Source organism: Castor canadensis, chromosome 8 (genome assembly GCF_047511655.1).
Source record: "Castor canadensis chromosome 8, mCasCan1.hap1v2, whole genome shotgun sequence".
NCBI classification, from domain to species: domain Eukaryota; kingdom Metazoa; phylum Chordata; class Mammalia; order Rodentia; family Castoridae; genus Castor; species Castor canadensis.
In genome coordinates, this window is record NC_133393.1 from 14,590,835 (window position 1) to 14,617,483 (window position 26,649).

The following is a 26,649-nucleotide window of genomic DNA, read 5'->3' on the forward strand; positions in this document are numbered from 1 at the left end:
ATTTGTGCTGGCTCAGTGGGGCAGGTAGGTGAGGTGGCTGGAACAGGAGTCTCGTGCATCCTGGGTGTAGACATGATGGGGCCTGTAGTTAGAGACGGGCTGTTCCATCCCCCCAGAGGGCCTCCTTGACCCTCTTGAAGAGCAACCTCACACTAGCATATGGAAAGCCCTGGAAACCTGCAGTAAGTGCTTGACTGTGTGTCTCTAGGCCCCAAGGGTGTTTGCCAATCCTGGCTAATGAGCACGGTGGTCTGAAATGAGTTTGCATGTGACTTCCGTGTCTCTAACACGTCAAGGCGTCTGGGCCCGAAGGGATTGGCACCTTTTTCTAACAGTTCCACCTGTGAGTACCAAAAAGCATTTGGTGCCAGTCACTAGCTTCACTTTCCACATGTTGCTCTGTTTAGAGGGGCAAAGGTTGCCGGACAGTCTAGGCATGGAGGTGGGTGGAATTTGAGATGGACTCCTCCCTTCTCTCACAGCTTCAAGATTAGGTCCTGGTGTCCTCCATCCTGATGATGGCCAGGCCCATTTGCATGGGGTTAAATGCCCAGCCCCACCAGCAAACCTCAAAGTCTATTAACGGCCTCCCTCTGGATGGTGATTCATACTTCCTGCCCCACCTTCATTCTAGTTACTCAGAGCCATGAGCCAGGATTGATTGCTCTCAGCCTGTAACTGCCCAGCCTCTGGAGAATCCACAGGTAGATTAAACATTTTCCATCCAGTGACTGTCCCGGGCAAGCTCTCCTTGACCATGAAGACAGGACTGTTGTAGACGCACATGTGGAGACCATGTCCAGATCCAGGGATCAGGGCACATCACTTCTGATACTGAGGAGCCTAGGGTGCCTGCTGGGTGGCTGTGGGTAGAGACACGGGAGGCACCCCAGGCAAAGGGCTCCGTGGAAACCCCTTCTGGGGTGAGTCATTAAGTGCTGTGATGCTTTGGAGACTGGCCGCCAGCCCCTTCTCACTGTTCTAAAAATACTTTAATAATCTTTATTGTCCTGCTCATATGCTGTATATGTGTGTGTAGGGGGATTGAATTTAGGGTTTGAGCTAAGTACTTTACTTTTGAGCCATGCCCCAATCCTTTTGCTTTTAGTTCTTCAGGTAAGGTCTTACACTTTTGCCCAGTCTAGCCTTGAATAGAGATTCTCCTATCTCTACCTCCTGAGTAGCTGGGATTATAGGCATATGCCAACATGTCTGACTTATTGTATATTTTTAATTACAACATTATAGCTAGAGCTTAAATCTGCTCTGATATCCTCCCCCAGTCACTGTCTTCCTTATTCTAAAAGATGGCCAAACAGACTGAGGTCCAGGTGTCCTGACTCCCAGCATCATTGTCCCATAGGCTAGAGTCATAGGGTTCACCTAAGTTATCAGTGTGGGAAAACCTGCTGTCTCAATATCCTGGCCCAGGATGGTTGGGTGTCTGGGAATGGGACCTGGGAAAGTTTGTCCCATTGCACCCTAGCTGTTTTGAGGCAGATGACCTATTTGTAGCTCATGAAGTCCCATCTCCTCATTGTGCAGAAGTACAGTCTGAGGTGCAGGGAGGGAAATCATTTGCCCAACAAGATCACAGGGCTGGTCTCCTTTACTGTTTAATCCCAGTTATCTTTATATGGGGTTTGCATTTCCTGAATACACAGCCACTGGGTGGAGGCTAGGGAGGAGGGTAGGGGAAGTGGGCTTAAAGGAACCCAGCTGAGAATGTTTACATTTCCTGTGGCAGGGAGATTTCTATGTGCACAGAACCAAGAGGCAGGGGCCTGGGTTAGGCCTAGAAGGCCAAGAGTGGAATGGAAAAGGAGGGGACAGGATGAGGGCTATTCAGAGAAAGCAGGGACATTTTATCAATGAAATTGAAACGAATAGGAGTTTGCTTCTTTGCATCTCAGTGGATACCTTCTCGTGTATTCTTGGGCAATGCTTATGTCTTGCTGAAGTTCTGGTCTTGTCTTGTACTGGAACCAATTGTTTGTGCTCTTGGAGGCCCTCTGTCTGGGACCTGGCCCCTTGAGCTCTCATTTCCCTTGGTTGGCTTTGGGACCACTGGATGTCTCTTCTTTCCTGGAGCTGGTCAGATCAAGTAGCACATGTGGGTCGAGGCCACTCCAGAACAGCTTTCCTGGGACAGCCCTGCGAGATAGTGAATCCTGAGTTCCTCAAAGGGGCTGTCATCTCAGTGGGAAGTGAGGCTGCCATCAAAAGTGAGGATATGGTGACTCTGCTGCTAGCTTCCTGGTATCTGAGAGCTGGACCCCTAGACAAAGGAAAGAGAAACTGAAATGACTCTAGGTAACTTGGTGCGCCCCTCTAGACATTTTTGTTAATGATAACCGTGGATATTGCAATGCTTAGATGGCCACTAAGTAATGACATCTCTTTTCCTCTCCTGGGGGCTTGAGCTGCTTGAGGACTGGACCCCCACAGAGTGACCTCTGGTGCTTCCAATAGCAAGTTGGAGAACTGGCCTGGCCTGTGGTCCCATTGAGGTTCTGTCTTGCACATCCCCTGCATTGCACTGGCCCATGGAGGCCCCCGTAGATCCCTGCGTGCCCCAGGAAGCTGCGAGTAATATGAGCACTTGCAGTCATCTGGTAACTGCTCTGCCTAGAGGTGTAGCCAAGCCTTACCACCATGTCTCTGGATCCTTGCTCTGGATAAAAATGAAAATGTCCTGCTGCTTTCACAGGGTGCTGGGGGAAGCAAGGTCATGGTCACCTATCCCGAAGGACCCCAGTGCTGAGGTTTCTCTCTCTTCCCTCCTGTGTCCACTTCATTCTGCTAACTGAAACAGAGGGAAGGCTGAAGATTGCCCAGGAAACAAGTAACCAAACCAAACCCATCATGACTGAGTCATTGAGTCTGATCCAAACAATGCCCACATCAAAGCCAAGCAACAGCAAGCAACAGAAAGCAGGACAGGACTGCACCCATTCCCACTGGGCGCCATGCATGGTCCTCATGTTCTCTCATTGAATTGTGACAGGGATCTGGAATAGGAGGTGTTGCTGTTCCTCTTTTACACATATCAAAACCAAGGCTCAGAATCAAGGTGAGGCAGTTCTGCAGGGTTCCTCGCCTGCCATCACAAGGTTGTGATTTGGAAAATACTTGCCATGTGAGCCGTTAGTTTCTCTCCAGTGAGTTGTTCTGATGAGTAAAAAATTATTCAGATGACTGGAGCTTAGCCCTCTAAGCCTAGAACTTTTCCTTCCTTCCTTTCTTCCTTCCTTCCTTCCTTCGTTCCTCCTTTCCTTCCCTTTCTCTTTCTTTTTTTTTTTTTTTGGTGGTACTGATGTTTGAACTCAGGGCCTTGCACTTGCTAGGAAGTGCTCTACCACTTGAGCCACATTCACAGCCCTCTCCTCTCTTCTCCTCCCTCTTTTCCTCCCTCTTTCCTTCCTTCCTTCCCTCTCTTTTTTTTTTTTTTTTTTTTTTTTTTTGCAGTTTGAACTCAGGGCCTGTGCTTGCTAGGAAGGCACTCTACCATTTACACCTTGCCCCCAGTCCATCCATCCATCCTTCCTTCCTCCCTTCCACCTTTCCTCCCTCCCTCCCTTTGTCCTTTCTTCCCTCCTTTCTTTCCTTCCCATATAAATTGTGTCATTTTCTTCCCACGTCCAAGTTCATGTCTAAATGCTAGAGGGTTGAAGGTTGCTAGGAACTGATGGCCAGACTCCCTGGTCATGTGTATATTATGGTATAATTTATACTATGGTATAAACTAGCTCTTGTTAGCCCTTCAGAAATCAAAGATGGAAGCTGGAAGAATCCAAGAAAGGGAATGTAGCCTCATATGAGCCAATCAGATCTGCTACCAGTGACCAAGGGATACTGCAGAAACCAGAGGAAGCTTTGTCTTTAGGCATCAGAGGGTTGGGGGCCTAGCGTTCTGTCACCAGTTGTGTGACCCTAGGAAGGTATTCCCCCAAGTGTTAATTTCCTCATCTTTGAAACAAAGAAAACAATTGTGATCTCACAGGTTTGTTGTGGGGACAAAGTAAAATAATATCCATCCAAATTCAACACAGTGCTTTCTAGAATGTTACTGTTGGCTGTGAGGATATGCACACCTCTTACAAATTCCTCCTTGTCCCTACCAGAGACTCAACATGGGGTCAGAGGATTTGTGGCTGTGACCAGGAAGACTGGTCTTCCCAGAGCCCCTGTGGTGTCAAGCAGACCCTGTGGTCATGGAACAGATGATTCCAGCTCCCAGCCTGGAGCTCCACCTCCTGGGGCCAGGACAGAGATGGACCCATGAGCTTTGTATTCTTCTGTTCAAGGGGGGAAAGAAAAATCAGCTTTCCTTAACCTGTGGCTTTTTTTCCTTCCCCACCCTTTATCTCTTGCTGTGAGTGGGATTGCTTTGTTTTAATTTTTAAAAAAGTGATGTTCTAAGTGGATGGAACATAATATTTAGATTTGCTGAGTTGAGAGTTGATGGGTGTGTTGTCAATACACTGTCACCACAGATCAGCTCCCAGGGTGGGTTGGGAGGGGAAGTGTGTGTGGATGTGTGTGCACGTGCACTTGGGTGATTCAGGGTGATTGGGGAAGGGTCCGGCGACCTTTGTCAGAAGCAGGCAGCCACAGGAGAGGGGTGACCCTTAGAGGGGGAGTGAGACCTGGCTTCCCTGTGCATTGAAGTGACCCTCACTATCTGTTGTGGGAGCAGAGCTCTCCCTGCCTCCCTTTCTGATGTCTCAGAAGAGTGGATGCTGCCAATCTGACGGAGGAGGAAGGCAATGCCCTTTGGACAGTGTGTTAAGGGATGCACAAAGATGTTCTCACTTGGCTGTCTGGCTTCTTCCTCATGTCTTACTTCAGTTACTGCCTGTTGTCAAGGTCCCCATAGACCTCTCTGGGACTTAGTGACAACACGTGTTGTAGGTCTTAAAGTAAAACCGAGCCTCCCAGTATCTCTGGCTTCATCCATGTGAACCCCACACTTGGGTGTCACTTTGCCACTCCCCTCCACACACACACCCTGTTTTATTACTAAGTCCTGTCAGGTTCACCTTGAAATACTCCTCTACCATTGTCCCCACCTGAGCCACCTGGCTAAATCTTAGCAAGACGAAGGCTCTGACTCACCCTCCCCCAGCACGTTACTACAGTCTGCATCTACATCCAGCTACTGCTTGATTTGGTATGGCCATGAGCTATAAATCATTTCCACAAATGAGCATTCAATGATGTGGGAACACTGAACCCCAATTCAGTAACATACAATCCCTCTAAAAAATAACCCCATTATTCTCATTAGTAGATCTGTAGTGCAGAAAAAGAATGTACTCAGTTATTATGGTCACTTTTGGAATTTCCTCCAAGAATCGGTAGAAATTTGGTTTTCCTCTTATTATGTATCTCTGTAATAGCCTCTATTTCTCATCTTGGTTGTAACGTCCAGAATATATACTAGCTGGTCCTCTCCAGAAAAGCTTTGCTGAGCATCATTCCACACAGCAGTGAAAGTGAGCTTTGCAAATGGAGTCTGGTCCATCACCTGGGGCTGCTCATATACACACAGTTCAAGAACCTTAGTGGCTCTCCAGTGCTCTTAGGAAAAGGATAACACTCCTTCCTTTCAAACACTTTGGAGAGACTGGCTCCTGCCCCCGCTCCAGTTTCTCCACTGTGCTCCTGTGCCTCCATTCTGTCCACTGTGGCCTTCCTTCAGCCCCTATCCCCATCAGGTTCTCGACAGCCATGGGGGCCCACCAGAGCCTTTGCTGGCACGGTCCTTGACTCGGTCTGGAACGCATCTTTCCATACTGTGCCTCCCCTCATCTTTCAGATCAAGCACCACCATGACTTCCTCAGGGGATCTCTTTGGCTGAGGTCACAGCCCTTAATTATAGTCACTTAGCACATTGTAAACTTCCATCTGTCAACATCTGCATTTCACACCCCAGGCTGTGAACTCCTGAGACCCAACACCACCATGTCCGTTCCCACCCCCATCATATCCACCATGCCTGGTACAAGGTGGGCACTATGTAAATGAATGGATGAGGACCAGGGAGGGCTTGAGCAGGGTCTTGTACACTGAGAAGATAGATAATGGAAGAAGAGACTTCAGGCAAAGGGACCAGCCTTCTAGAAACCCTGTGTAGCTCCGTAAGACAGGTGCGTGAGCTGAGTCTGGGTGGATGAGTGGGGGAGACCATTGGGAAGTCGGGTGAGGCTAAATTTTGAGGGGCCTCCTGTGCCAACTGAGTTGTGTGGACACTCAACCTGTTGACCTCTGCCCTCTGGAGCACTGGGAGTTTTCAGCCAAGAGTGGGATGGGCACTGCTGCTGGGTAGACGGGACAGAGGCTAGAGAGGCGAGGCCAGCTATGAAGAGACCACTGTATCATGGATTATGAACCTGTATTAGTCAGGCACTGGTGGTTCAGACCTGTAATCCTAGCTACTTGGGGAGGCTGAGATCAGGAGTACGGAGGTTCAAGACCAGCCCAGGCCAATAGTTCAAGAGACTCCCTCTCCAAAACACTAACCAGAGCAAAACGGACTGGAGGTGTGGCCCAGGCGGTAGAGTGCCTGCTTTGGAATCGCGAAGCTCTGAGTTCAGACTCCAGTTCCACCAAAAGAAGAAGAAGAACCTAGAAGCATGAGAACAAGATAAGATGACCAGGAAAATGCTGTGGGGGAAGTCGGTGTAGCTGATACCTATTGGAAGCGGGCAAGGATGGAAAAGGTGGATTCAGGCTCCTGGGGAAAAGGCCGCCATCATTTTAGATGAGTGAAGGTGAGCTAGAGAAGGAGTGGAGGAGTTAAAGTTTTGGGGTGGCAGGAAATGGAGAAGGCCTGAGCCCCCATTTTCCCTGTGAAGCAGGGCCAGGCTAATCTGCTGAGACAAAAGCCTTCAGGTCTCAGGTCACGGACTTTGGCCTCTTTTCCCTTTTGCAAGCAGAGGGCTCTGCATCATCTTAAATGGTTGGGGTTGGGGGGAGGCAGCTGGGGACTCAGACTCGATTACGTCCCAGGCACCTAAGGAGACCATTTGGACCTGCCCCCTACTTCACCCTTTTCCCAAAATTTGAATGTCAGTCTTTTCAGAAATCCCACCCTAAAAGCCTTGAGAAAAGAGGTCTGTTCACTTCCAAAAATGTTTTGCAAAGGCTGCCCCAGCCCAGCTCCTCCCTGAGCACCGTGGAATCCAGCTGTCCCAAGGAGCCTGTGTCTGACATGGAGACCCTGTCTCTGATGTCCCTAGAGAACACCACCAGGAAGTGTGGGTCAGCCAGAGAACCAGAGCTAGCATTTTCATAGTGTGTTACAGTTAGCAAAGCATATTGACAGACAGATAACCGAGGGGTGACAGGTCTTCCCAGCTCCACTCCCCCAGCCACAGCGCTCACTGAGGGCTGGATGGACACCATCTGTGGACTGGCATTTTTGTTATGTAGAGATGGAAGCTCATTAAACGTGATGTCAGCTGGTGAGCTAGGAATTCCAAAAAGAAAAAGAAGTGCTGTTTCTATGAAAAGCAAACACCTTCTTCAACCTCAACTAGCAATGTGTGTCAAGTGACTCCAAATTTTGCTGCTGAATGCTTTGGAAAGAAGTTATATAAGCAAGTCACCAAAAGTCAAGTTAGGTGTGAGGAAGACACCTAGGACACTCTGACACTGAGGAGAGAGTGAGTAAGCGTTCACAGGGTTCTGCATCACAATTAATTGACCAGTGTCCTCAACCTCAGGCTCCTGTTGAAAGAAACCAAACTGAAAAATGCAAATCTAGCATTTTCTATAGGGGGTGGTTTATACATAACAAACATTAAGAGCCGGGGATGGTGGTGCACTTTTGTAATCCCAGCATTTGGGAGACGGAGGCAGGAGGATTGCAAATTCGAGGCCAGCATGGGCTACACGGTAAGACTCTTGTCTTCAAAAACCAAACTAAAAAAACTTTTAAAATGCAGAACTGTTTTCAACAGACCTGTGAGCGAAGCAAAGGCCTACACTCTGCCTCAAAAGATTAGTAAGATATTTATGTTTTAAATTAAAACAACCAAAATTAGAAGAGACAAAGAGGGTCACTTTATATTAGTAAGGGAATAATCTATCAAAAGGAAGTAACAAACTGGGTGCTGGTGGCTCATGCCTGTAGTCCTAGCTCCTTAGGAGGCTGAGATCAGGAGGATCGAGATTCAAGGTCAGCCTAGGCACATAGTTCGCAAGAGCCCATCTCTAAAATAACCAGAGAAAAATAAACTGGAAGTGTGGCTGAAGTGGTAGAGTGCCTGGTTTGCAAGCGTGAAGCCCTGAGTTCAAACCCCAGTTCCACCAGTAAGGAAATAATAATTGTTAAAATATATGCACCAAATGTCAGTGCATCCAATTCCATTAAACAAGCACTACTAGACTTAAAAGCACAGATAGACTCCAATGCAATGTTAGTGAGAGACTTTAATACCCCACTCTTACCAGGTTCCCCCCCAAAAAACCACCAAAGAAACCTGAGCATTAAATGACACTATAACATTAAATGACACCAAATCGACTTAACAGACATCTACAAAGAATTTCATCCAGCAGCTGCTCAATACACATTCTTCTCAGCAGCCAACAGAACTTTCTTAAAAATAGATCATATTTTAGGACACAAAGTAAGTCTTAACAAATATAAGAAAGTTGAAATAACTCCCTGTATTCTACAAGACTGTAATGCAATAAAACTAGAACTTAACAGCAAACATTCCAACACATGGAGACTCAGCAACACATTGCTGAATGACCAGTGAGTCATTAAAGTAGGGGGTGGGAGGGTCCTAAAAGTTCCTAAAATCTAATGAAAGTGGAAAACACTACCAGAACCTATAGACACAGCAAAAGGCAGTGTGCTAAAAAGAAAGTTTATGGCTATGATCACCTACAGAAAATTAAAACAAATATTAAAACATTTTTATTAGTATATGCTACTTATACTGGGGGGGTTCATTGTGACTTTTCCATATATACATATATTGTACCCTGGTTTGGTTCATCCCCTCCATTAATCTCCCTCTTCCCCCACTCCCCTTCTTGAAATGACCTCAACAGGTTCAATGTTCCATATTCATGGATGTATAGAAAGCACCTCAACCATATTCACCTCCTTTACCCTCTTCATTTACCCTCCCCTCTCCCGCTAAGCCCTCCCCTTAACATAACCTATTTACATTCCTGACCTTCATTGTCTCTTTGTTGTTCAGTGGGGTTTTGCTTTGGTATTTCAGCTGTAAATATAACTCCCTCTATTACTCCCTCTTACCCTTCTCCCCCTACCCTGTATTGTTCAACAGTTTGCAGTACATTTCATTGTGCCTTGTTCCTACAGATGTGATGTGTTTCAATATTATTCACTTACTATCATTTCTTTCTTCTTTTCCTCCTCCCCTAGTCTACTCCACATGGGGAACATGTTATATCTATGTATAATATGTATATATGATAATGCTTGGATTTGGATTATCTTCCACATATAAAAGAACATATGACCTTTGTCTTTCTGAACCTGGCTTATAAATTATAGCAGATTTGTTAGGCAGGATGTACTGCTTTTAAGTATACATGCGGGTTTTTTCAGTATTTTTTATATCTTTATTTTTTTTTTGGAGAAATACAATATCCATGTGGTTCAAACAAAAAAAATATGAAAAGCTTTAAATTAGTGCATGTCTGTAATCACAGCACTTGGAAAGCTGAGGCAGGAAGAGCACGAGCTTGAGGCCAGCCTGGACTACAGAGTTGAGGCTCTGTCTCTAAACAAACCAAAACAAAAAAAGCTGTAAAATAAAATGTATCTGCCCAAGTGTAGTGTGAAGTGTTGTCCATTGCTCCAAACTCAAGGTGGCTGCAGAGTGCCTTACAGAGGAAATATGTGTGTCAAATAAGCTTTGTTTTGATGTGCATTTTAGTACTGTTAGCCCTGAGTTCAGTGTTAATTAATACACAATATATATTATGTGTTAATATACTATATATATATATATATATATATATATATATATATATATATAAAGAAACAAGGTGTCTTTAAATGGAAACACACATAAATAAGGTTACATACTAATTCATTGACAAAAGTATGACCAGAGGCGCAAAGGAACCTAGCCTTGTATTTCCCCTAGGAGCAGTGGATCAGTGTTCCCTGGTCCAGTGTTCGTGCAGACTTTATAGGCTATAACTAATAAGAACCAATCCATATATATATATATATATATGTATGTATGTACACACAAACACACATACATACATTCTGTTTTAACCACCTTTATACAAAAAAGAAGCACACACTTCTGCATCTTTCTTTTAAACTTAGTTTTGGAGATCTCGTTATCTGTATCACTTCATAGAGTTTCCTATTCTTTTTAACAACTGCACAGCACCCCATCGTGTAGTTGTTCCCTTTACTTAATCCCTCATTGACAGGCATTTGAATTATTTTCATTCTTTGGCTATTCAAACAATGCTTCAGCAGAGACACCTGTTTATAGGTCATTTGCATGTATCACTGTTAGTAATTTCTGCTTTGATTAACCTTCTAGAAAGGGAATCCTGAAGATGCGAGTTCAGCCTGGCCAAATTGGCACACACATCAAAACCCATCACACTAGCTAGGCATGGTGGTAGTCTCAGTCACTTAGGAAGTCAAGGCAGGAGGATTTCTTTAGGCCAGGAGTTGGAGGCCAACCTGGGCAATATAGCAAGACCTTGCCTCAAAAAAATTTAAAAAGGCATCATCACAGCCTCCTCTACTCCACACCCACTCTTGGGTGTGGATTCTAAGGAAGGTGTCACCAAGGTTCCTAAGGGGACACATCTGAGAATGTTTCTGTCAGGGTGCCATTAGGAGGTTGGTAAGGTGGTCATGGTGATGGGTGCACTTTACCATCTGTGGGGTTGCTGGGAGAGGCTATGTGGGCCAGGCCTGGGGTTAGCATCCAGTACACATTAGACACCATTAGCATCCTTCTTCTCATTGGACCCAGCTCATGGACCAGCACCCGTGCCTCCTGCTGCTCTCCCCCTGCAGCTCACTCCTCTGGGGTGCATCCCCACACTGGAGGTGTTGCGGGCTCTTCTGCAGGCATCCTAGGCTCAACTCTGGAACCCATAATCTCCAGGAGAAGGGGGCAGGTTGCTTCATCCCTAACCTCCCACCACACACTCAGGGTTATGATTCTGTAAACACTGAGTGCATCGACTCTGAGCCAAACTTTTCATGGCACCGTGAAGAAGGGAGGAAGAGATGGAAAAACAGAAGTATTACAACACAATTCTGCTCCCATGGAACTTAACACGGAACTAGCACTGGCTGAAAAATAGAACACGGAGGTGACTAGGCCTGAAGGAGTCATGTTTCTTACAGTGCTGGGGCCTGTACAACACTCAGCCAGGGCCAGGGCCTCTCTCTTCTAGCTGACCCAGGCGCCCAGCCCCAAGTCTTTGTTCTCAGATCAGCTGCAGGGGTCCTGGTGGGCCATCACTTGGCCCTCTGGACTCCTAGCAAAAAAAGAGAAGTTATTTTGGCAAGAAACTGGCTCAGTGAGGTAATGGGAGTTGGGGGGGTCCAGTGGCCAACAGGAGTTGGCCTTCAGCAAGTCCTGACAGGTTTGGGGGCTTCCTAGGGGATGGAAAGGATTGCCAGAGGAGGCAGCAAGCCCAGAAAAGACAAGGCTCCCTCTATGCCCCCCACCAAGATCTCTCTATATCTGGAAGGTGAGCTTTGGAACCCCCTCCCACATCCACACCAAAACTCCCTACAGCTGGAACCTCAAGTGAGGGGAAGGTAGGAATTCTCTCTTCCACCTTTTCTCTGTAACACTTAATTCTTAGAAGCGTTGGTAAATTGTTTTTCTTAATCTTGGCATGCTGTGATTTGGAATCAGTCTAGAACAAGGTCCTCCTGGCTCACTGTGTACAACAGCCCCCATAGCTTATCCCTTCCAGGATACCTCCACCCGCATTGGCTCCCTTGTTCTCCTCACACGCAGCAGCTTTGGAAGGGCCCTGAGACCTGTACAAGGTGCCACTAGGGGCGAAGCTCCTCCTGGACCCTCAAATGACAATCCCATCTCACTGATTGAGAAGACCAGCCTCCCATTGCATCACAGGAGCAGCCAGGTTGCTGAGTCTTTTCCTGAGAGCTACCTGGTGAAGAGGTCTGAGGCCCTCTGCCTGGCTCATTGAGCACTCCCTGTTCAGCATTCACACTGCCAAGCAGAGTGAGCCCAGAGATGAGCAAGACGGGCCTCCACCTGCCCACAGAGCTCACTGCAGGGAGGAGGGTGCTTGAGCGATGCTTGGGGCCCACCAGGGCTCCAGGAGGAGGCCAGAACTGAATCCCCCAACCCCTGGAGGAGGGAACCACTCAGGAAGTACTGCTGGGCAGGCCTCCAGCCCAGACACCGGAGGTCCCTCTGGTTTGTTTGTTGACTCCCAGAATTCCCTGAAAGACCTCAGAACTCTGAGCCAAAAGGGACCACAGTGATTGCTTGTCTTAGTCCCCTTATCTTACAAAGAGCCTGGAGCTGTGGCAGTGCCCGGGATGTGGCTCTGTGTCACTGCTGCTGTTTCCAGAATGCCCGAGTGTGGCACTGATATCATAGGCTGGGGTACCCTGGCCATCTGCAAGGGGCTTCCTGTCTGAAAAGCAGGCGGCAGCTCCAGAGGGGCCCAGGAAACCCCAGCACAAGGACACAAATGCAGTCATCGCTCATTCAGGGAGCATCGCTGAGCTGTTTGCCAGAAAGAAGGGGAGTGACACCAACCCTGCTCTGGGACCCTGGCTGACCAAGGCATTTGTTGTTTTATGCAGTCAAATGTCTTTGAAGACCACATTCCAAAGGCAAGCCTGCTGGACTGTTTGGGAACCAGGCCCCTAACCGCAGCAGCCTACCTGGAATCCTGGGGCCCGGAAGTCTGTGGGGCTCATACTACTGCAGTGTGTGGCTAGGACAATGGCTGACCTACTGGAGCCATCTTGGCAGCGTGGCTCCCAAGATGCTGGGTTTGGAGTTTAAGTAATAGGAATAGAGCTGTTGGGTGCTTGATTTGTGTTTTCTGAGATTAATAATTCACTCTGGGGCTGCAGGTAGGCCCAAAGAGGGTCAGGTCTCCCTGCCAACACCCTTTCCCCTCCATCTTAATCTCCCACACTCCCTGGGGCTTCAGTAGAACAGCCCAAGGGAAATCTCCTCCCATTCTTCCTGCCCTGCCCTGCCCTGCCCTGCCCTGGCCTGCCCTGCCCTGCCCTGTCCTACCCAGGACAGCTCCAGAATGGGGATTCTTTTTTTTTTTTGGCTAGGTTCCCAGTGCTGATTCAGAAAGTCTCACACCCCAAGTCCATGGGGGCAGACGTAGAAAATTCTTCCTGTGGGCACTGGACCCAGACACCAACTCTGCTCTGAAGAGACCCTCTCTGGGTTCCCAACAACAAAGGCCTCCTGCCAGACTTGAGCCCTCTGCTGTGGCTCCCACCCTGCAAGGGAGGGGGTTACCAGTGGCCCTTCTCTACCTCCTCCTGGTGAAATTTCTTGGGGTCTTTTGGAAGCACGCCTCTTGTAGACTGCAAGCTCAAAGACACAGGTTGGTGTTGGTGGGGCTTCATCTCCCATAGCAGAGCCCTGACACAGCAAGTCCTAGGAGTTTGTGGGAACGAATCTAGAGAGTAGTGTAGGGCACCAATGCTGGTCTCTCGGCCATGGGGTTCCCAGTCCATTCGACTGTAAGCCTCACAAAGCCAGGAGTCCTGACCTGCTCATCTCTTCCTGGCACAAAGTAGGTCTTCAGCATGGTTGTTGATTAATTCTGAGACTCTCCTCGAGGCCCCTCCTTAGGTGCCTATGAACTTGACTACACGTGGGTCACTCAGGGACTCACCTGTGGGCTGATTGCTCAGGTGTCTCCCCTACCTGGCCTGTCTTCTCTCTACAGACCTCTTAGCTAACTCAGCTGTCAAGCTCCCATCGCTTGGCAGAGGGAGCGCAGCTATGGGCTGGAACAGGCTGCATTCAGAGCCAGGCAAGCTGCCTGGGTCCTTGTCCCTCTGGGTCCTTGTTCCCACTCAGAGCCTGGTGCTCTAAGATACTGCAAGTGTGGGTTGTAAGTTTCCTTCATTGTCTGCATTTGCATCATACAGCTTTCCTTCTGGAACCACAGGCCAGAGCTGATTGGATCTGTTCTGAGGTGAAGGGCATTAATCCCGGCCGCTGTGCTGGAGCACGTCCTCACTAGTCTCCCAGAGCCATTTGTCATCCAGGAAGGGCTCGGGCACATCAGCTACTTCAGTTTAACATTGCCTCCCTTATTTAAAAAACTGGTTGTCCTGGAAGGAGGTGGAGACCACATGACAGTGGCTATGCTCTGGACAGTTGTGAGACACACAACCTTGAATGTCAGTTTCTGCACAATGAGGCAGACTGTATGAATTTTATTCAAGCTCCTTCTAGAAAAACTTGATTTCAACTACTTTGATATATAAAATCATGGTTGAGGTCCACAGTGGTTAAATAACTTTCCCAGGGACATACAGACTTTGGAACCAAAGCAGGAATCCTGTCTTCTACTCCAGTCTCCCCCAAACCACCCCCTATTCAGAGTCAGTGCCCATGTTCCTAATCTCACTACCCAATCCTTACGATTTGTGGAGGAGGGTGATTTGGAAAATTTTCCCAGGAATCTATTGACTAATCCCACTCAAACCATGACTGCCTCCTCCAGGAAGTCACCGTGGGCTCCAGTAGCTCCCACTTCTCTCCCCATGTCCTCAGCATCCACACCACTTTGTTCTGGTAAGAGAGAGTGAAGAGATGGCATGTGGCAGTCATGGCAGGGAAGGGGGTACAATGTTAAAAGTCCCTGATGAAGAACCACTGCTAACCCAGAGGAAAGATGTCTAGGACATGAAGACCAGGAGGAGAAATCGCTCCATTTCCTTGTGGAGAACCAGGGATGTGAAGTACAGTGTCCACTGTGTGGGACACTGAGCTGTGAGCCAAACTCCTCACTGATTCTCGGGCTTGGAGGAATATGCCCCTGAAGGAGGGAGAAAGTAATGTCCCTTGGAGCCCAAAGGACAGGCTTGAGGCTCCTCCCATGGCTGAGAGGCAGCATGAACTCCAGGACAGGGAACAGCAGAGCCCGGAAGGAAGGAGAACAAGCCAGACACTGCGCACCAGGGGACATGCAGGCACTAACCGCCATCGTTGGCAGAACAGGACTGTGGTTATCGGGTTACTGTATTATAAAATACTCACTGACTTTATTTAGGAGACTAATCAGAAAGCATTTAGAATAACCACATTGCTTAAAAGGGAACCACACACCATGAGCCCGCATCTTGGAGAACTGCCCTTGGCCTCTGCCTCCTGTTGGGGAAGAACTGGGAAGGAAGGATCCCAGGGACTCTGCGTTAAGCTTGCTAGGGAGACATGAAAGGAAATTGGGCATAGAGCACGAGCCAAGGCATGTGGGGATTGTGTATCCAGCCTCTAAATGACACCCCATCTGAAAAAGGAAAGTCTTTTTGGTTTTTCTTCCTCAAACAAGCAGGGGTGGTCTGGCAGGAGCAGGGTGTTAGTCTTTCTGAATTGTAAGCAAACAAGTCCACCAAGACTTCAGCCAATATCAACTTCCTCTCCCCATGTCTCTGTCTGTCTCTCTGGTTCAAAGGCTGGCCTTAGGACAGATGTCCTCCTTGCACACTGTCCCCCAATCCCAGCCTACTGATGCCCTGGACTAGGGGATCAGGGAGAAGTTGGACTTTGTAGAACAATGGCCAACACACCATGGCTTGGGCCAAGTCCAGTCCACACCTCTTGTATAGTCAGTGAGCTAAAGAGGATTCTTACATTTTTAATTGAAGAAAAGAGAAGAATATTTCTTACCATATTAAAATTATATGAAATTCAAGCTTCAATGTCCATAAATAAGGTTGTATTGGGACATAGCCATTAATATATTGTCTAAGGCTGCTCTCATGATACACAGCAGAGTTGTGACAAAGACCACACAGTCCCCAAAGCTGATAGTATTTGCTAACTGGCCCAATCTGTGTAAGTGTTCCAGGCCTCCTCCAGGAGCTCTCTACGGAGCCTTGTTATCGTCTGCAGTGCCCCATGAGTCTGGGGCTGTAGGGCACAGGGCCCTCCACAGAAAACAGCAGATTCTGGCCCTTGGTCTGTGTCAGAGGTGGGGCACCTGGGGGTCAAGTGACCTGCAATAGGTCTCATTTGCCTGGCTCTGTCCTACATTTGGCTGAGTGTTTCCTGAGCATTTACTAGGTCACAGCCACTGAGGACATACAATGGATTGGCTCTGTCCCTGCCTCTGGGTGACTGGACAGCCGTGGGGAACCAGGGACAGAAGCAGGGGGTTCAACTGTCATGTGGTCAGTACTACAGGGAAGACTGGGTGGGGGGAGAGCATGGAGGAGGATGTTACGGTCTACATGGGCATTTATTTGTTGGCCCGCTCTGGAGTCCCAGAGTCTTGCTCTCAGGAAGGAATTGACTGAATACGTGTGGGAGAAGTACCGCTCTTCATTAGCTCATGAATGAAAGTGCTCCCGGTGTCAATTACTCAACAGGAAATGGACACAATGAGCAAAGCAGCTACCATGTTAGAAAATAATAAACGTTTAGTATTACAGCAATTCTATAGATTGGTGTGTTTAAAAGTAGCCTTTTGACAAGATCTGAGCTATGGGACTCCCATGCTACCATTTGGGTAAAAGGGGCCACGTGCAGCTATTCTTGTGTGAGCCTAAAATGTCCCCAGGAGGATACATAAGAACCTGATGGATTATCCCAGGAGGGATGCTGGGTGGCTGGGGACCGAAGCTTTTCACATGTACCCTTTTAAAAAAAAAATTAGCTGTCATTTTCTACTTTTCTTTTAAGCATTTATTTGGAATAATTTTCATTCTTTTTTATATCTTTTTAATCTTTTGGATTTTTAAGCCACGTGAATATAGCACCTATTCAAAAAATGTACAAATTTAATGTCAAAAAAAATCACACACGGTTTTGCCATCACTTCCCTATGTTGTTTAGGGAAATCGTTTTCCTTTTCTTACATTAAACAAATGATTCTTGACTGCCTGCTATGAACCAGGCAATGTTTTAGACCCAGAGGTGCATCTTTAGGCCTCCGTTTCTTCACTGTATTGTGCAGAGACTAGATTACTTCTAAGGCAGCTTAAGTCTGCAGCAGACTCACCAGGAAGGCTCATTAAGGAGCAGATTGGCATGGTGGCACTCACCTGTAGTCCCAGGACTTGGGAGGTTGAGGCAGGAGAATTGCAAATTCAAGGCCAGCCTGGACTACATAGCCTATCTCAAAAAAAAAACAAAAACAAAACCAAAAACCCAACAACCAATGAAAGGATAAAGATAATGTGGTGTGCATGTGTATATGTGTGTGTGTATCTATCTATCTACCATAGAATATTGCTCAACCATAAAGAAGAATGAAATTATGTCCAACCACCCAAGCTGGGGCTAATCGTGGGGAATCTTCAGGGGATGAGGCTCCCAAGGGAGAGCACATGTGTGAGAAAGGGATGAGGTGCCTCCTCAGAGTGGGTCACGAGCTCCTGAAGGGCACAGCATCTTGGGGAAGGAAAGTCACTCCCCATTGGCAGCACAGGGATGAGTTTCTCTCATTCCTCACTCTTCCTGCTGTTACCCGAGTTCAGGTCTTAACCGTGTCTCACCTGGATACAGCAAGTGCCTACTAATCAGTGCTTGTCAGATTGGAAGTGCACAAGACTCACCTGGGAGTGGGGACCCTTGATAAAGGGCAGGCTCTGCTTGGGTAGATCTCACCTGAAACCTGCATTTCTAACCAGCTCCCAGGTGCTATGGACCTTTCAAGCAGTGAAGAGACGTGATCTCCCCACTTCTGGAGTTCAGCACCCTTGCACCTCTGCTCCGAAGCGTTCAATAGCCATTCCTCCTTCCCAGCATCATTTATATTCAGGGTCTGCTCCAGACATTTCTGCTTAAAATCCTCCTTAAAGGAATTATAAAACTCTTAGCCCTCTCATCCATTTTTAAGTTTACATCTACATTTTTCTCATGTGTTTGCAGAAGAGGCAATTTCCAGTGTATCATAAGCATTGATATTTTTAAGTAAAACCATGACATCACTTTTAAATTTACCCAGTGGATTCTCAACACCATAGCAATTCCATCCTCACCATCGCCCGTTTTAAAAATGCATGAACACATTCTTCCTTAATAATCTGTGCTCTTTTATTCTCCTTGAAACTTCCATTTCTCTTCCCGCAGGGAATTTTATTCTTATGTAATATATTTTTAGGCTTAAAACTCTTTCATTTGTGTCTCTATTCTAGTTCTCTGTAAGAACTTTATATAAAGTCACAACTTTTTTTAATTTCCTGAAATCATAAAGCTCAGTATAAAATTTTTCTCCAGGTTTGAGTTATCATTATAATTATTAATAGTACATAATTGATTGAAACAACACAAATACATTACTAATTTGGATAAATAATAGACATAAGTACAATTATATTGAAAGTACATCTCTTAATGGGGTGGTGGTGCCAGATGATTTTTTTAAATAAATTTGTTATTTATGTTCACTGTGCACACCTGTATCCAACCAGGTCACAGTGTACAGCTTGAATCACAGAGTGAGCCTGTTGCTTTCACCCAGGGTTGGAGATAAAATATGGCTGGTGCTGGGCTAGTTCTGTGATGTGCTTATTTATCCATTCCATGTAAGAATATTATTTATTGCTATCATGAGACAAGGATCAGCATCAATTCTATTTCCATTTTTCATTCATGTAGATGTAAGCACTGAAAACCCTCGTCCACACAAACTCTAAGGAATACATGTTTTATTAAACCAGGATCATATAGTGATCTGTCACCAAAAATTATTTCATTATTTCTATTCGAAAGTCCTATTTAGAAAAGAATTAGAGGGTTGGGAGTGTAGCTCAAGTGATAGAATGCCTGTCTAGCAAGCACAAGGTTTTGAGTTTGAACTCTTGTACTGCAAAAAAAAAAAAAAAAAAAACCAAACAACAACAAAAAAAACCTCCCATGTATATGTGTTTGTGTGCACACATGTATGTCAGAGAAAGAGAAAGACTGTTGACTCGTTTACCTGCTTTCTCCATTTCTAAGTGTCTTTTTGCATGGTAGCTGGCAGGGTTGGGTGAGAGATGAAGGGCAATTCCCTCTGGATCTGTGAGCCCCGTCAAGATTTGAGATGGGATGAGTACGAAGTTTACCTTTGCAGAAAAGGACAACTTCTACCTCTCTCACCCCCTAGTTCTAGAAGAGTTTCTATGGAAGTTGAGGATTGTAACTTTGGATGCATGGGCAGTGTTGGAAAGTTCTTGTGTGCTCCCAGGGGTTCACAGCTCAGTTTGAAAACCATTCAAGAACCCTAATGGACTCACACCAGACCCACCTTTCCAAGGAACTTCCTAGCTCATGTCTCCAAAAGAGGGAAACTGATTGGCCCAGTCTGTCTTCTTGTGCCAGATCATGTCAAGCAGTCATCCCTGTGCACAGATGTTCCCCTGAACAGGGACAAGGAGCCTGGTGAATATTTTGTTGACCTGACTGTCAAACGAACATGCAATTGTCCTTAAAACTTCTTCCAATTCTGTTCTCCCACTTGGCTGCTAAATTCCCGTCCCTCTAGTTTTCACCTTTTTTTTTTTTTTAATCACATGCGGATCTTTTCCTTTGTATTGTAGTTATTTGGGTCCCATCACCTTTTCCAGCTAAAAGCTCCTCAAGAATGGACCCCTGTCTCAGCCAGGTGCCAGTGGCTCACGCCAGTAGTCCTAGCTACTTGGGAGGCTGAGACCAGGAGAATCAAGGCTCGAGGCCAATTCTGTCTCGAAAATAACCAGAGCAAAATGGATTGAAGGTGTTGGTCAAGCAGTAGAGCACCTGCTTTGCAAGTGTGAAACCTTGAGTTCAAAGCCCAGTCCCACCAAAAAAAAGAGTAGGCGCATGTCTTAATCATTTCCTAACATGCTCTACTCTTGGAAGGTATCCAGTAAATACTTCTTGAACATATAAGCTCTGTGTCTTAAACTTTCTCATTTCTCCCACAGGTCCTAGAATAGTGCTGGGCTTTCAATAGTAAGGTCCAAGAAGAATGGACAAATTAATCAATGAACAAAACAGTAAATTAACAAATCAATGACCTAATAAGCCATTGAATAATGGCCCAAAAGTAAGAGGCCAGATCTTCAGGGCCATTGTAAAGAGTGTGCCAGTGTGGCTGGCACTGGCTGTCTCTAACCCAGTCTCCTATTTTATATTTATTTTCATAACTGGTCATTGTAGATATAATCGTTCGTCCTGAAATGTCCAAATAAATTATTTCTTATCCCTTGCATCTTGTCTTGCAGGTGTGAGCAGCCTCTCCTCACCAAGGTGGTGTTTGGTCTGTACCTCAGCCCTGGAGAGGATGTAAAGCCCCCCAGTCTGCAGATGAGTGATTCAGGCTAACAGGAACCCCTGCCTCCAGCTACCCTCACAGACATGTCAGCCGTGGAGTAGTGTGGACACCTCCTCTCAGCTTCTCAGGGTTTCAGTCTTTTTTGGGTTTTCTTCAGTTACCTTTGGGGTTTTTTTTTTTATGGTTTTGTGGCTAGACATTGACATCCAAGACAGACACCATGGGAGATCATCAGCTATACAAGACCAACCATGTGGTCCACAGTGGTGAGAACCTTTTCTACCAACAGCCGCCCCTTGGAGTCCACAGCGGGCTGAACCACAACTACGGGAATACAGTCTCAGGGGGCGGAATGGATGCCCCCCAGGCCTCGCCCATCTCCCCCCACTTCCCTCAAGATACTCGGGGTGGTTTGGGCTTGCCCGTTGGCTCCAAAAACCTTGGCCAAATGGATACCTCGAGGCAGGGAGGGTGGGGAGGCCATGCAGGACCTGGAAACCATGTCCAGCTACGGGGCAACCTGGCCAACTCAAATATGATGTGGGGGACACCAGCCCAGGTAGAGCCCACTGATGGCTACCAATACACCTACTCCCAGGCCAGCGAGATCCGGACCCAGAAGCTCACCAGCGGTGTCTTACACAAGCTGGACTCTTTCACCCAGGTGTTCGCCAACCAAAACCTGCGAATTCAGGTCAACAACATGGCACAGGTGCTGCACACCCAGTCAGCAGTGATGGATGGAGCTCCTGACAGTGCCCTCCGCCAGCTGCTGTCTCAGAAGCCCATGGAGCCTCCGGCTTCGGCTATTCCTTCCCGCTACCACCAGGCATCCCAGCAGCCTCACCCTGGTTTCACCAGTGGGCTGTCCAAACCAGCCCTTCAGGTGGGGCAGCTTGCTCCCCAAGGGCACCTGTATTATGACTACCAGCAGCCCCTGGCTCAGGTGCCTTTGCAGGGGGGACAGCCACTGCAAGCCCCACAGGTGCTGTCCCAACACATGCAACAGCTCCAGCAGCACCAGTATTACCCACAGCAGCAACAAACCCAAACCGCACAGCCCCGGATCTCCATGCAAGAAATACAGCAGCAGCAGCAGCCGCAGCAGATTCGCCCATCGCAGCCTCAGCAGCAGCAGTTACAGCTACAGCAGCGGCAGGGTTCAATGCAGATACCTCAGTATTACCAACCCCAACCCGCGATGCAGCACTTACAAGAGCGGGAGCAACCAATGCACCTGCAGCCCCCTTCTTATCACAGGGACCCTCATCAGTACAACCCGGAGCAGGCGCACGCTGTCCAGCTGATTCAGCTGGGATCCATGCCCCAGTACTACTACCAGGAGCCTCAGCAGCCCTACAGCCACCCCCTATACCAGCCCCAACACCAGCCGCGTGAGGACAGTCAGCCGAAGACTTATTCTAGTGACAGGCAGGCCCCGGTCATGCTGAGTTCCCATGGGGACCTGGGGCCACCTGATACAGGAATGGGAGACCCAGCGAGCTCGGACTTGACCCGGGGCAGCAGTGCCCTCCCCCATCGACCGCTCCTGTCCCCCAGCGGGATCCACCTCAACAACATGGGGCCGCAGCATCAGCAGCAGTCTCCCAGTGCCATGTGGCCCCAGGTACCTCACAATGGAAGTTTATCGCCATGTCTCAGTGTGTGATAGGGCCGGCTGAGTCCCTGCAGTGCCCAGTTCTCTCTCTGACCCTCAGCCTTTTTGGTCTTTATACCTTCCAAAAACTTTAACCTGCATGCGCCAGGCACTATCTATGCCAGGCACTTTGGAAGAGAACATTTTGATTCGATCCTTTGCCCAGAGAGCTTACAATCTCACTAAGGAGATGGCCGAAATACTGTATCATATCCTAAATGATTCATGGAACAATCAAGACCTTGAGTCAGATGCCAGGGCACCACACAATGGGGCTGTCACACTCCCCTTAAATCTATATCCTTAGGGTATTATTCCCTGTGAAATTGGTTCCCCAATGAGACCATTAAGACAGCATTTCTCAAAGTATACTGTGCAGAAGTGCATTTCTATTAAATGTTAATGAATATTGCCAGAAAAACTCTGGGTTCTGTAGATTAATTTGGAATGTCTTAAAGTGGAACAGGTTGCTATACTGCAGGGCCTCTCAGGTCCTTTAATACGCCAGAGTGCACTGTGAATCCCCCAAAGGAGCAGCTGCTATCTATAGTCAGAGGGATGAACTAGAACTGCACTACCACAGAAGCCAGGATGGTAAAATAAATAAGCAAAGAGTCCAGGGGAGACAATAGGGAGTGGTGGAGACTGTAGCAGACTAGAAAGCAGATGCTCCCATCTTATTCAAGACTTTTAAAAACAGTCTACCAAATGAAATACATCTGCGGGTCAGATTGAGCCTGTGGGCTATGGTTATTAGTCATTGACTAATAACCCCAAAGTAGTTGACCACAAAGAGCCTACTGTTGCTGGGGACTGTTCATACCTTGCTATGTTCCAAGTGCTACACTCGTGACAGAAAGGTCTTTGGAGGAGGAGACCCCAGATTGGAACTAGTTGGGTAAGGAGAGGGCGCTAATAGTGTTTGAAGGTCATTCGTGAACTTCCCTTAGACATTGCATAGACCCAATAGTAGGTGAGAGCCTTTCTGAATAAAAAAGTGAGATGACATAGCCAAGACTTTTAAAACAGAATTCCAGCAGAAGGTCTCCTGGCAGGATGCTGTCCCTTACCTTTCCTGTATATGTCCCTTGTGGAGATGGAGCCTGTCTGTACAGAGCGGGTGCACTGGGGGAATAAGAAGGAAGGCAGTGAGGGGTTGTGTTCCAGGGGGCTGAGGCTGATGGCAGCTTCCCACGTGGGTGGTGTCTGTGGCCAAAAGGCAAGTAAGGGAAAGGAGTCAGGCACAGAAGAGCAAAGGCAAGAATGAGCAGGGTGATCATGAGTGGGAAAGTTCTAGAAGAGTAGATCCCAGTGTTCTTACCACTTGAGGCTCCTCTCTTCAGAAACACTTTTTTTTTTTTTCCTCTTTCTTGTTTGTTTGGTGTCCTGCGTGACTCACAATTAGATGCACCTACCTGATGGGAGAGCCCAGCCGGGGTCCCCTGAGTCAAGGTAGGATGAGTGGTGGTCTGGGGGCACTGGGGGGAGACTGGGAGGTTTTTCTGGGTTATATCTCTTGGCTCATTCCTAAATTCAAAGTCAGTTTCCCAAAGAAGAATATACAAATAACAATAGCAGTTGCAGGGCTGGTGAAGTGGCTCAAGTGGTAGAATGCCTACCTAGTAAGCATGAGGCCAAGTTCAAACCTCAGTACCACCAAAGAAAACAAAACAACAACAAAATAACAGTTGTGTTTGAGCACTTGTATGCTTGATGCCATCTATTATGTGAAGTAAAATAACCCAATGAATAGATTTGATCACCATGTGCCTGTCAATATAAGTACTTTATGATTGTTATCGTTTTAGAAACAGGAAATCTAAGGCTAAGAGAGCTTAAGGTTACACATCAAGTGAGTAGCAATGGTGAGATTGACTCCAAACCCCGTATTCAGTCCTCTACCCATCCATTCAGTCAGTGAGGATTTATTGAGCGCTACTGTGTGTCAGCCTGGGCTTTGAGAATGCCCCAGTGAATTGTACAGACTTGCTTCCTCCTCTCATGGGCAGAGTAGACAAAGATCCAGCTAGAATCTGATGAAGGAGGCAATCCGGAAGCTGACGTGCCCAAGCTACCATGGAATGGGCAGTAAATCCTAGCTGGGGAAACCCCAGTGCCTGAAGGCCTGGAGTGAAGGAAGATGTGTAGGTCAACCATTGCATGGTTTTAAGAAAGCCTTTTCACCTTCTGAGCCTCAGTTTTTCATCTGTAAATTGGGCTTAGTTCTCTGAAAGGTATGGGAGCTATGATCAGGAGAATGTTGAATAAATAGGATAGATTCACTGCTGGTGTGAAGTCTTGTGATAAATAACTTCTTTAACATGTGTGTTCTCTCCATGTTGCCCTCCCCTTGAGCAGTGGCCAACCCAAAGAAGTGTTTGGAGAGCAATTAGATGCCAAGAACAAGTTGACATGTTCCATCTGTCTGAAGGAGTTCAAGAGCCTGCCCGCCCTGAACGGCCACATGCGATCCCATGGGGGAATGAGGGCCTCCCCCAGCCTCAAGCAGGTTAGCAGAAGCCAGTCCCCTGTCCTTCCCAGGCCGTGTGCTGCTTGCTTTGCTTTGCTGCTGTCAGACAGAGTGTGAGCCAGAGGAATACACAGTCCTCTCCAGACCAGAAAGCCTAAGCTTTGACACTGGCAGCCAACCAGGTCACACAATGCCAACTTCCCTGACTTTATGAACAAGGGTCAAAAACTGGGGCATTAGAAATCCTTTAAGGGGCTCCAACCTCTCTACTTCCCACAGAAGACAGCACTAAAGAAACCATGTAAATGCAATATTATTTTTTAATTTGTGTTGCTTGAAGTACCCAAGACCATGGCCACTTTGGACCTTCAAAACCAGTGGTCAGTGGCCAAGAAAAGTGAATGCAAGGGCTGGAGGCAAGGCTCAAGTGGTAGAGCTAGCAAGCACAAGGTCCTGAGTTCAAACCCCAGCACCATCAAAAAAAAAAACCTTCCCAAAAGTGAATGCAACCATCAGTTTCTCTGCCAGAATTTTCTGTTTACCAGTGCAGTGGTGTTTGGCTCTGGCATCCAAAGATCCTAAAATACCCTCTGGATTATACAGGTAGGATATCCAGGTAGTAAACAACTATCCATGCACCTCTGAGTTAGAGTTCAAAGAATTTTCTCAGAATTCTTTGACTATTGTTGCTTTTATGGGATTAATTCTCTATTAGCCAGGTTTTTTGATTGCTAAGATCTCTCTAGCTCCTGACCATGCCAGGAAAAAAAGATCCTTTGTCTTCACTGTAAAAAATAGCATGTTTTAAACTGGGCACAGTGATATACACCTGTAATTCTAGTGCTCAGGAGGCTGAAGCAGGAGGATCTTGAGTTCAGGGCCAGCGTGGACTACATAGCAAGACTCTGTCTCAAACAAAACAAGACAAAAATATAGCATGTTTTGCATTTTCAGTGTGGTTTCCTAGCCTGAATAAAATTTATGATGGATTGGCTATTTCCATTTTTCACGAGTAAACTGAGGCCCATAGTATTAAAATTAAAAGCTCCTACATAAGAGCACACATTTTGTTTTGACTGAATACAAATCCGAATCCTTTTCTTCAAAAACAGTGACAGCTACAAAAAGTTTTTTAAATATTTTAAAGTGATACAAAGTCAAGATGTTTTAAGTATAAAAAAATAGAATGCTTGGCCTTGTCTGCCTCCAACTGGCATTACTCAGCCTAGGGACCCAAGGTTGCAGGAAGGACGCCATCCAGTAGTGGTTCTCTGTCATCCATGCTTGATATCCTGGAACCTTTCAGGAAAAGCAAAGTGCTTCCCCCTTGGGACAGCTGCTCTCAGCCCAGGATCAAAGCCTTTATTGTCTGTGTAGGAGGAAGGAGAGAAGGCCCTGCCATCTCAGCCCCAGCCGCCACTGCCGCCTCCACCGCCACAGCAGCTCCCTCCCGAGGCAGAAAGCCTCACGCCTATGGTCATGCCCGTGTCTGTCCCTGTCAAGCTTCTCCCGCCCAAGCCCAGCTCTCAGGGGTTCACCAACAGCGTCGCTGCCACCCCCTCCGCCAGAGACAAGCCAGCCAGCTCAACATCGGAGGACGAGATGCCTGTGCTCGTGAGGATGACCCTCTCTCCCCCACGCTCCCCCCAAGGGGCTACCCCCTGTGCGCCTGCTGTGAGTTGCTGCTCTGCCTCACCTGCCTGGGGTGGGGACATCTCTTTGCTTTCTTGGAGATGAGGACAGCTCTTCCAGGGTCACTGGCTTGAGCTCAGACATGGCTTAGCCTCCTTCTTGGAACTGAGCCTTTATGGCACCTTCACGCCACCCATTAAACACCTGTTACTCTTCCAGGCTAATGGTCTGGGTTGGATTCTGAGACTCAAGCTGTTCTCAGGTTTAACATAAGTCAGCTGGCTGTCACTGGTATGACCATACCAGCTATTAAAATACGGAAGTACTTCTGCCCCAAATAATCCACAGCTGCTGACTGGCTCTTGTCTTTCCCCAGGTCTGCCCTGGGTAGACCTCCAGGCCTGTCCAGATCCA

At 47.3% G+C, this 26,649-nt stretch overlaps 1 protein-coding gene across 10 annotated transcripts in view; it reads left to right on the top strand.

Annotated features, from left to right (window-relative positions):
• The window catches only part of Trerf1 (transcriptional regulating factor 1), a 204,626-nt gene that overhangs the window by 142,527 nt on the left and 35,450 nt on the right, over positions 1 to 26,649 (top strand). For 6 of the 10 annotated variants that reach the window (XM_074082170.1, XM_074082173.1, XM_074082174.1 and 3 more), the window contains 4 exons: positions 20,427 to 22,103; positions 23,539 to 23,585; positions 24,492 to 24,642; positions 25,981 to 26,277. In XM_074082170.1, the coding sequence (XP_073938271.1) occupies positions 20,697 to 22,103; positions 23,539 to 23,585; positions 24,492 to 24,642; positions 25,981 to 26,277 (1,902 nt within the window). In that variant the 5' untranslated portion in view covers positions 20,427 to 20,696. The remainder of the gene's footprint in view (positions 1 to 20,426; positions 22,104 to 23,538; positions 23,586 to 24,491; positions 24,643 to 25,980; positions 26,278 to 26,649) is intronic. The other 4 variants (XM_074082176.1, XM_074082177.1, XM_074082178.1 and 1 more) reach the window with 2 other exon arrangements.